The 10,775-nt window shown below is 34.4% G+C and overlaps 1 protein-coding gene and 1 long non-coding RNA gene across 5 annotated transcripts; one reads left to right on the plus strand and one right to left on the minus strand.

Annotated features, from left to right (window-relative positions):
- Positions 1-742: 742 nt before the first annotated feature.
- On the plus strand, positions 743-2,606 carry LOC120778282. Its single transcript, XR_005705563.1, has 2 exons — positions 743-2,164; positions 2,216-2,606. It is a non-coding gene; the product is annotated as an uncharacterized LOC120778282 (long non-coding RNA).
- Positions 2,607-3,630: 1,024 nt separating this feature from the next.
- On the minus strand, positions 3,631-8,391 carry LOC120778278 (clavesin-1). Of its 4 annotated transcripts, XM_040110065.1 has the most exons (5): positions 8,327-8,391; positions 8,202-8,272; positions 4,237-4,859; positions 4,065-4,181; positions 3,631-4,011 (listed from the first exon to the last, which is right to left on the minus strand). In XM_040110065.1, the coding sequence occupies exons 2-5, from the start codon at positions 8,248-8,250 to the stop codon at positions 3,757-3,759; spliced, it is 1,044 nt and encodes a 347-aa protein (XP_039965999.1). In that variant the 5' UTR covers positions 8,251-8,272; positions 8,327-8,391; the 3' UTR covers positions 3,631-3,756. The 4 variants fall into 4 exon arrangements, with proteins under 4 accessions (XP_039965999.1, XP_039965998.1, XP_039966001.1 ...); XM_040110064.1 differs by lacking the exon at positions 8,327-8,391 and having other exon boundaries at positions 8,193-8,275; XM_040110067.1 differs by lacking the exons at positions 8,202-8,272; positions 8,327-8,391 and adding an exon at positions 7,983-8,148.
- Positions 8,392-10,775: the final 2,384 nt, after the last annotated feature.

Here is a 10,775-nt window from a genome sequence, read left to right on the forward strand (position 1 = left end):
AAATGCCCATTTTTACTCCAATTATAGCTCTGAGGTGGACAAACCAACGAAAGCCTCCAACTTAATTAGTTACGTCAATCTAATCTTTTCAGTAAAATAGTTATTCTACTTTTTGCTGCAGGGTGCTCGATTATAAACATATACTTGTATGAACACATTTATATTACAAGATTCTTAGTAGCAGTTGTCTAACTCAATTATGTCAATTAAAGCAAGTAAAGTGAAAAAATCTTCTAAACGTGTGTGGACACACAATGCTGAATACTTATATGAGAGGCTACGTAGAGATTTAAATATAAACATGTAAGGAAAGGCTTAGTTCGAGAGTAACCAAAACATTTCTTGCTCAGGCATTTTGCTAGGATGAAAGGTGGAGAAATATTTCCTTTCATGGGCAAATGCATTTTTCCGAAAAGTAAGAAGTCGCACGGTGCCATATCAGATGAATACGGGGAGTGGTTAATGGTTAAAATGTGATTTTTCGTCAAAGAATCGTCCTTCGAATGTTGGATTCTGAGCCATTTTTGGTCGTCAATCAATTTGTGCAGAATAAACCGTGCACGACCACTTTAAAAACGTTGAAATCATCGCAATCATCGTCATAAACTTGTTTCATCAATTGAAAGGTTTTGGTAAAAGTTTTACCAATTTTGAAACAAAATTTAATGTTGGCTCTTTGTTCGAAGCTAATTTTCGCATCAATAACACATACATACTGACACCTAAAACGCAATAACTTCACTTCCAATCAATGAAATGGCATGAAATTCTCACTGGACAATCGATAAAGATAGCAGATTCTTAAGCACCAGTCGAAATATAGTTGGCGCCACCAAGGGGCGTTGGATTCAAAAAGTCCTGTTTACTTTGGAAAACGTCTTGAAATACGACACCTATCAAATCGCTGAAACTGTGTTGCGACAAACCTAATTTTAGCGTTAAGTATACCGGCGTCCGAGCAGGAATCAGCGCGAAAACGTAGTGAAAATGGCCTGAAAACCAAAAAGTAAAGCTACGCGACTGTGGAGTCTGCAGTACCAACAGGTGTAGGAAAAAGGACAACACCCGGAATGAGGAAGAAAATCCTATGGGAAGCTGGAAAATACTATTTCGATTGCCAAAATGCACGGATGTCAACAACCACCATTTACCAACCCTAGAGAAAATGGGACCAGGAATAGTCTTTTTAAACAAATTTAATGCCGATATTTTTATTAACAACGACTCTGCAACAGTAAACGAACATTTATTATTAAGTACACTAACGCAAAGCAATTTATTATTACAAAGAAACGATATCAAGCAAACCATTACAGACAACGTACAACCTTCATCTACACCAATCAATATAGAAGAATTCCTCTCGCTAAAGATGCTGAAGTAGCTACCAATACAAAAGAAGTAAGCTTGTTAGAAATAGCAAATAGAGCGAAACATACACTCAGCATCACCTTAATTATTATGCTAATTGTGATCATCAGAAATTACCTTATAAAAACCACAGAAAATTTATCAATTAAACTATCATCATACCATTCAAAGTAATATAATACGACACCAAACAAATAGCTGAAACTGCGTTATGCGCAGAACAAAACTGTGGAAAGTGCAAGGTCAGCGAATTCCATCGTTGCAGCGGCAAACGTAGCTTTAACTTTAAGTATAATTAATTGCAGCTTTTAGTTCTAATTCGGAATTCCTTCGGATCTGCGTGGTCAGTTTAGCCATGGCCGTGCGTCTGTTTGTATATACGCAAACTAATCCCTCAGCTTATTTTTCACAAGTTCTTTTCTTCTCAAGATGTTGCTCATTTTCCGGAACCGCCGATATTTTGAGATCGGACCATTTAGCGCCTAGCTGCCACATAAAACGACCAACCGATCAAAATAAAATTTTTGTGTGGAATTTGTGAAGGACATTATAGCTTTTCTTCCTTTTACTAGCGACTGAAATAATCTCAATATTCTCGTTTACTTTCATTGAGACATTTTGTATTGAGATAAAATATTATAGGGCTAAACCAACGACTAGATATATTACATGCTATATATCAATATATACGGTGAAGTTAAAAAATGGAAATCACTACATTGGAAATATCGGAGTTAGGAGAAGACATTTGGCACTAAACCAAAATACACTCGAGAATGCGTTTCCACGCAAGGTATAATTAAGTCCACTTTAATAATACAAATTATTAAATGTGCTTTATTAGGGCTATGGTAATTCATGGAACAATTTCCCTTATTTTCGCCACCATGTATCTTGATGAAACTTGTTATACATACTTGAAAAGGCTGATATTGCAAAAGGGTGGAATCGGATCATTACCACGCTCACAAAACGTCATTAATCGAAAACCTACAAAGATCCGCAATAAGATACAAAAAAAAAAACTTAAAACGTTAAAACTTTTGAGAACTTTTAAGAAAGTAAGCGAGGTTTAATCCATTAATAAGTTTAATGTCCATATCTTCGAAACCTCTAAAGCTCTATAAACCAAATTTCGCTTAAGACAAATCTTTTCGGCACCTCCTAGGACAGAAGAAAAATAAATTATAATCCTGCCAGTAAGTTGTGCCTTGTTGCTAGGTCAACACAACCAATCTGCAGTCTTTTTGAAAAATGTAAGTAAAAAGAATGAGTGTTTTTCGTCGAAGACCTTGCATATGATCTTGGAGATCCTGCATGTCCATAAGACATCTTTCATCTGTCAGTCCTTTCGGATATTTCATTATGTATCCTTTTTAGCGACTTACGCATTTCAAGGTTCGGTAGCCAGGCGGATGGCAGTTTTGACAATCTCATCGGCTATTTCGTTTCCTGGAATGCCTCTGTGGTCCAGAACCCCATATATTTTGAAAAGTCCTTCGACTTATATAGAGGATATTGCATTATGGCGGAAGCTTGGAGTGTCGCCTGAGATCTAGTAATGTCAATTGGTTGTAGGTTAATTTACCTTTCTAGTGCAGCTGTTAGAGTGAGCCATCCCATTTTGCAGAGAACACCAAAGCAAGGCCCGAAAATAATAATACCGCATACGTTCGGAGCGCTCGGAGTGCACACCTGGCACTTTAAACGCGTTTTTTTTTTCAAAAGACACTTTTTTAAACTGGCGGACATGATTCCGGTCGAACTACTCAACCGATTTGCTTAATTTTTTTTTAAATGTTCACATAACGCCTGTCGGGACGATATGCTAGTTTCATAATTTTTTATAATTTATTGACAATGTTATGACAAAATTTATGTAAAAAAACCGGGGGAAAAATTTAAAAAAAGCGCCAATTACTTTTTTATTTATCAATATTCTTTCATGATTCAGATGATCCAAACATGAGACATCGTGTCCGCCAGTGAAAAAACGTATCTCATTTAACCAGCCATTTCTCCGTCAGACGTTATCAAAAAATTCCGAAAAAAATTGTTTATACACTCCATATCGTGGAGTACCTCATCATAAGTGACAAAAGCTCTATGGTAGAATAAAAATTTCTATGAAAAAAAAAATCCGAAGGCTCAGGAACGCGTGGACGGAATCTTTTAGTATCTATTAAATTTAAAGATTAAATATATTACGACATATGTACATATGTAATTCTCAAGTTATGCACTACTAAATTTTTTTCATTTTTTTGTCATTTATTTTCAACAAAAACTTATTAAAATACAAGATATAACTTATCATAAAATCAAATTGATACCAAATATATTTGTGGTCTCTACAATAACTAACAATATTGAGCGCTTTATTGTTCAATCAACTTCCAGCTTTCGGAAACTTCCTATAACTCCAGTATCAATGTCGCTAATAATCTTTACTGACGGGCTGTTACAGTCTTTAGTTATTTCAATGCACATTTCATCGAGAGCTAATATAGAATCTCGTTTTTGGATGAGTTTCAATTTAAAGTCCTTTATAATATCAGCCATGGGAATGCTACCCCCATATTCTTTTGGAAGAATTTCAGGTTTAACTCTCTCTTTCAATGCATCCACCGATTTGTGTATCTTTCAAGAAATATAATTAGTTCGAGTTACATAGTAATAGAATTAGAACTTACAGTTATACGGTTTTTTAGTTTTTCGCTAAGCAATGATACTCCTAATTCGATAATACGATTTGCAAAGTGTGGGATATTAACAAAATGTGTTGCTTTATGACGCATTGGAGTAGAATTCTAAAAAGAAAACTCAAATAAATTTCACAATCGGCCAACAAAAACAATTACTTACTTGTATACATTTTACCATATTTCTTAAATCTGACAGAGACCAAAGACTCGCAAATCCCATATTTATCCCACTTTCATCGTTAATATATACATAGCCAGCCACTTGTGACGGCTCATCATCTAATAAACCTTCACATATCAGTGAGTGCACACGCGCCATCTGAACAGAACTGTATTTATAAGGATCAAAATTTTTTGCCACCGATAATATTATTTGTCTGCCGTCATCATCCCTTTGTGGCAAGGGTACTAGGTACCCGTTATCGAAAATTTCGCTGATAGTTGGGTCTAAAATATCAAGGTTTGAAAACCATTGTGGGAATAATTGACGTATAGTTAAATAGCGTTCAAGCATTTCACATGCATCCGGAACGGAGAACTTTTTTGTTCTTAAAAATCGTAGTAGGAAAAGAGTATCTGTGCGACACTTTTTGATGCGCGGGTGTTTCGATATCCATTCACGAAACTGATGTAGTGCTTGGTGGCGTATGTTATCATCTTCGTGTAATTCTTCTTTTGCTATCAATTTCAGCGCTGGACTTAAGGAACAGGTATAAGGATCAAAAGATTCAGTAGATTCGCATTCGGTAGTTTCGGGTTTGTGCTTTGTTTCGGCTTCCAACACTGGAAAATCATATAAAAATATTTAGATACTTCAGTTACACCGGTATGGTACATATAAGAACATATTTCAGTAAACATCGAGCATTTTATGCTGTTGCAATTCGCGAAACTCAAACTCAGTAAAATATTTCATGGTGCTGGTAACAAATTATATTAAGCCAGCAAGGTAGGACAAAGTTCGGATGTAATTTTATACTTTTAAGTAACACATATGATATACATATGTACGAGTACTATACGCAGTTTACCTCAAGGGTCCAGACCAATTTCATTCATATTTAGCGCTAAACCACATTTTGTGTAAGAAAACATGTCCACTTAATTTCATTAAAATACTACACATTTTGACCGTTTGAGGTCAGGATAAAGTCGGAAATTACTACATAGGCTATATTGGGTTGAGAGGAAGCTTTGAATTGATGGCGATAATTTTTCATCTTACTCTACTACATTCAAGAACATGTTATTACCTAATTAAATAACTCACAAAATGACTGACATATACAGCATAAGGTTTGCTGAAATAACGAAAATTAATATTACGTATGTATATAATATGAGAGATGGAGTAATTCGTAGACTAAATTTACAAATTTGTTTATTATTAGATGCACAACTAAGTTCTCGCTGATTGTTAATGGATGGCTCCAACAGTTAGTGGTGATCGATTTTTATATATACAAAACAACATAAACTTAATCTAGACATTTGAAAAAGAAACTGCATTTCGACATTAGCGACTTTTTTATGAGTCATATACTTTTGGTTGTACGAATATGACCGACTTTTTGCCAAATAATCGTCATTTGCGGGAAGTGTTGATTTTCTTTTTTAAGTCAAAGAAATCGGCGGCTGAAGCGCATCGGAAACTCAAAAATGTTTACGGAGGTGCTGTCACAAAGCGTGATGTAGTCGATTTTATCGCTTCAAAGACGGTGATTTCGATATTAATGACCGTCGGCATGAAAGAAGGCCAAAAACCTTCGAAGACGGTGAATTGGAGATGTTGCTCAATGCGAATCTGTGTTAAATGCAAGAAGAGTTTGCTTCAGCATTGAGAGTCACCCGCCAAGTTATTTAAAGGCGATAACATGCGCTGAAACTTGGGTTCCTTATGATCTCATTACCAGAGGAGGCACGAAACAGTTCTGCTTCATGACAACGCTCGGCCTCACGTTGTCAAACCCGTACAAACCTGCCTGGAAACGCTTAAATGGGAAGTCATACTCTACCCGCTATATTCTCCAGATATTTTACTATCCGATTATTTTTTGTTCCGATCGATGGCACTTGGTCAGAAGCAGTTCCACTCCCAAGACCACATGGAAAATTTTTGTTTTGGATAGCATCACAAAATGAACAGTTTTGCTAGAAAAATGGTAAAAATACTACTTCGAATAATTTTATTGTAACCATTTCTTTACGATAAAATTATTTTTTCTAAAAAAAAAAAACAGTGAGAACTTCTTTGTGCACCAATTATTAACAAAAATCCAACCGGAAGCTTGTGGGGACATATTTTTTTCCATTTTCAGCACAGCGATATATTATTTCCAGAAAAAGATTCGATCTGACAATTATTAAGATATGTATGCCGATGAAAAGATATACTTGTATGGCGTATAAATCAAGTATACATACATATGTATGTCAGCTGGGGTTTTATTGGCCCGATTTTGAACCGCTTTTGGCTTCACGACACACCATTTTCGAAGGAATATGTTCTCTAAGTTTGATTTAGATAACTTCTGTATTGTCCAATATATATAGGTATATGGTATAAAGTCAACCAAAAGCTTGAACATCTTTATTTTAAATATATGAGGGCTAGGAGAAGTATTAACTTTTTTCTCTTAAAAATTAAAAAAAAAATCGTTCATAAAATACAATTTGTGTTGCGGAATGCCCATTGTATACCTAAAATTGTAATGTTGACATTGGGCACAGCTGCTTTAAGATATCGACTACACAGCGTATATATTTTTTTATGGTATAGAAGTTATTACGCTTTACAAAACCCGTTTTTAATATATGAAGGTCGATGGCTATATCTTACACACTTGTAGTTGGTTTTGATAGTAATTGATATGGGTAAATATGATCGCTGCCCTTGGCTTAAGAGAAAAATGTCTGGTGTATATTAGTAGGCAAGACAATAAAAATTGTTCGATTTTATATCTAAATGTACGAGAACTCCATTATTTAGTAATTTTCTGTGTTGACTTATTGAAAAGTTCTTCAGTAATTTTTTCTTTAGCAAGTTACTACGCTTATTGTAGTTTTGAAATTAAACTTTGTATGAGAGATGAGAGTTTTCATCATACTAAATTTTTTTTTTTCCATTTTGAAGTGACAGTTTGAGAATTATTGACTTCATACCTGACACTGTTTTGAAATTTTTAGGATATCTATAACAATATCACAATCAATAAGTCGAAAAAAATGTAAAAGGAATAGTTTATTAGACATATACTTTTTTGTCCGTCAAGTTCACTGTGAATCAAAGATATGGTTGTAAGAAAATAAGTAAAATAAATAACTTCTTAACGAGAAATTTTCCTTGAAAAGGTAATTTATTTTTATGGTAGTGGCGGTAATTTTAGATATATACCAGTAATTCTAAACATAATTTTTAAATTGTATCATCACATTTCAAATTTATTCACATAACACCAAGCAGTGCTTAGTTTTTTTTTAATTGTAGGTTTTGTAAGAGTTGGCATTGAATGCATTCACTTTCACTTAACGCCAAAAAGTGTGTCATGCAATACTTCACTTGTTTACACTATATTTATTTACGAACGCAATGTTTTTGTATATCAAATAATTATACTAAATCCTTACATATATGTATATACATAAATGGTAATATAAATTTAAAGTTTGGTAGCATGCACTTGTTTGTAAATAAAAAATAATTTAAATGTTATAAAATTGTATGTTTCAAGTAAGATGTAAGCTATATAGTAAATTGAGTTCAATAATTTTTACTTCTGTTACACATTTCAAAAATTGATTAAATACCTATCTATCATATAATACATACATATAATACGTATATAAGATTATAATCAATATTTCTTCGAAAATAGGTCACTAATGGGTTTAATTCGGTAAACTCACTTATTATGTAATAATTTGTTAGATTTATAACCAACGTTTATTTTTGGTTTTAAGAGGACAACACTGTTGTTTAAATAGCAATCCAAATGAAACTAAAGTCTCTTTTTGACTTTAAATTTGTTTGAACATTATATGTATATACATACATATATACTCATAGTGTTACTTCATACACATAAACTTTTAAGTCGGGTATATACCATATATTACCAAATTTACATGTTTTATATACTGAAGATCCACATTTGTGCGCATGTATGCATGCCATATTAATTGTTGTATCTCTGCAACTATGTAAAATCCGTCAGTAATATCATGTTTGTATTTCGTATACGTGAACTTACATATGTTTGAACACACACTAATACAATAATTTGATTAAGTTTGCTTGGTAATAACAGGTACGCAGGCAAACAAAGAAGTAATCTTCACTTATGCATAACACAAAACGTCACTTTAATTTTTTTATAGATAAATACCAAAAATATTTTTGTTTTACATCAAGTTAGAAAAGTATTCAGTCATCTCATCTTCAACGAGTACGGCGGCGATTCGGACTGCAAGTCTTATAGGCACTATTCTTTTTATACTCTGAACAGTGTTTATTAAGTTTGCCACGGAGTTTGTCTCTCACCCCAGAAGGAAATATCGGGGACCCTACAAATTATATACATATATGTATATGATCAGCGAGACGAGCTGTCTGTCTGTTCATACGCGAACTAGTACCTCAATTTTGGCAAACGTCTTTTTCTCCCAAATAAGCTGCTCGTTTATCGAAATCTTCGATATCGAAATACTATAGCGTATAGCTATTATACAAACTGAACGTGAGAATTAAGTCTTTGTTTGTAAAATTTTTGTTTGACGAGATATTTTCACGAAACTAAGCGTAGATTATTTTCGATCAATTTCTATCCGAAGAAATTGAAAATGGACTACTACAGCCTATAACTGCTATACAAACTGAATGATCACAATCATATTCTTGTGTGGAGACTTATCCAGTAATGCATATGCAGAAGGTAATTTCAAACTAAATGAGTGCAACTCAGTGATTCAAGCTAAAATTCTCGAACTAACAGAAGTGATAATTCAGGCTCTCCGTAGCTCCAACAGGCAGGCAATAACTAGACTTTCAGGTTGTAATTCGCTTAATATCATCTGAGTACCCCGTTTTATAAGGATAAAAGAAAACGTAGAGTTGGACGAGTTGATTGGGAACACAATTTCTCTAATCTGCCCCAGACCACTCATTCAATATAGCCACCTCAAATGAGATATATGCAATATCTATAGCTTCAACCAAAGAGGCTGAATTTAATGTATTAGGTATATGAGGACAATATTAACTAATGATACGAAAACCATGTTAGTGGGGATAAAAGGGTATGGTCTAGACCAATATTCATATTCAACGTGAAACTACATTATGTTTATGTACACATACTCTCTTCATTTCATTGAAATATCACATACATTGGCCAACATAAACGGCTTAAAGTCAGTTGAAATTCATTATATCGGATGGATTTGGGCTGGAAAAAGGTCTGAACTGATTGTGTTAACTTGTGATATTGCTCAAGTATATTCATAAACATGTTTCCACACGCAATTTTATGCAGATAACATACACTCTGACCGATATATAATATTTGACACAAAGTCCGCTAAAATAATTAAAATCAATATATGTACATACGTATGAGGTATCCGGTAGCTGGGTTAATTCATTGATCAATTTTACCCATTTTCTTCATTAAACTATATATGTTTATCTAATATTATACGTTTACTTAATTTTGCCAAGATATCTCACATATTGGCCGGTATATAGATATAGTGTATAGATCGGGTGTTGAGCCGATTTGATCTATTTTTGACACAACGTTACAGTATTATTATTGAAATATTCCCTCTGAATTTCAATAATAGATCTTCCACATTGTTCGATATTCTCGATAAGCAAAACGGTATCTTGGAGCTTACAGAGTTATGGTCAGATGTTGACATTTTTTACCTACCGAACTTCTCTAACTTTTCGGGTAATACATTTATTTCGGGAGATCGTGTATATCCGAGATTTTCCAGATGGCGAGCTTTGATTCGCGTTCGAGCCAATTATGATGTAGGTTCTCCTTTAACAGTGTCCTCATCAGGTCTCTGGAGGTGGCTTTACCTTATCGTCGTGTGTTATATAGGGCGAGGCTAGTTAGAACACTCTGCATCGTCTTCCACCTTAAAAGATCTTAGTTACCGAAATTAGGTAATATTTAGTTCTAATAACAAAGTTCTCCGGACGAAGCAAGAGATTGGCTGCTTTTGCGTGCTGAAGGACCTCCATCGTGTATATTTGCCTCCAGAAGTGCGAATTCCATACCAGCAAAGTACCCTTCTCGATCCTCTTCCAAAAATTGCTCGAAACTCTAGAGGGATTCGAATATTCGCCGTGATGCCGATAGACTCCTTATTTAAGTGTATCAGCGCTTACCGTATGGTTCATCGGTTTTCTCGAGCCTGATCACCCTCCAGTCGTAAAAGGGGAATGATGGGTTGCGGTAAGCTATATAAGCTATATATCTCTTTTTATCCAAGGCTGGAAGCCAATGATCCACCTTCACTATATCCTCTAAATTAGTCTCGTTCCAAACTTCTCCAACTCTAGATAATGCATCCTTCCTCCTCTGCCTCTTTACTGAAGGTTGAACTTACGCGAGCCCGTAGATTGGTGTCCTCACCTCACTCAAGTATGCTTGTATACTGAATCAATTCCTGAAAGGTTGCCATATGACG

The sequence above is a fragment of the Bactrocera tryoni genome, chromosome 5 (assembly GCF_016617805.1).
Source record: "Bactrocera tryoni isolate S06 chromosome 5, CSIRO_BtryS06_freeze2, whole genome shotgun sequence".
Taxonomy (NCBI): domain Eukaryota; kingdom Metazoa; phylum Arthropoda; class Insecta; order Diptera; family Tephritidae; genus Bactrocera; species Bactrocera tryoni.

Excerpts from the sequence above, each read along its gene's own strand:
- LOC120778278 (XM_040110064.1), bottom strand. The coding sequence starts at position 8,250 with ATGGCATGCATACATGCGCACAAATGTGGATCTTCAGTATATAAAACA. Across the intron at positions 4,182-4,236 it reads ATATGGTAAAATGTATACAA|AATTCTACTCCAATGCGTCA; the intron begins GTAAGTAATTGT and ends TTTTCTTTTTAG. Across the intron at positions 4,012-4,064 it reads AACTAAAAAACCGTATAACT|ATACACAAATCGGTGGATGC; the intron begins GTAAGTTCTAAT and ends ATTTCTTGAAAG.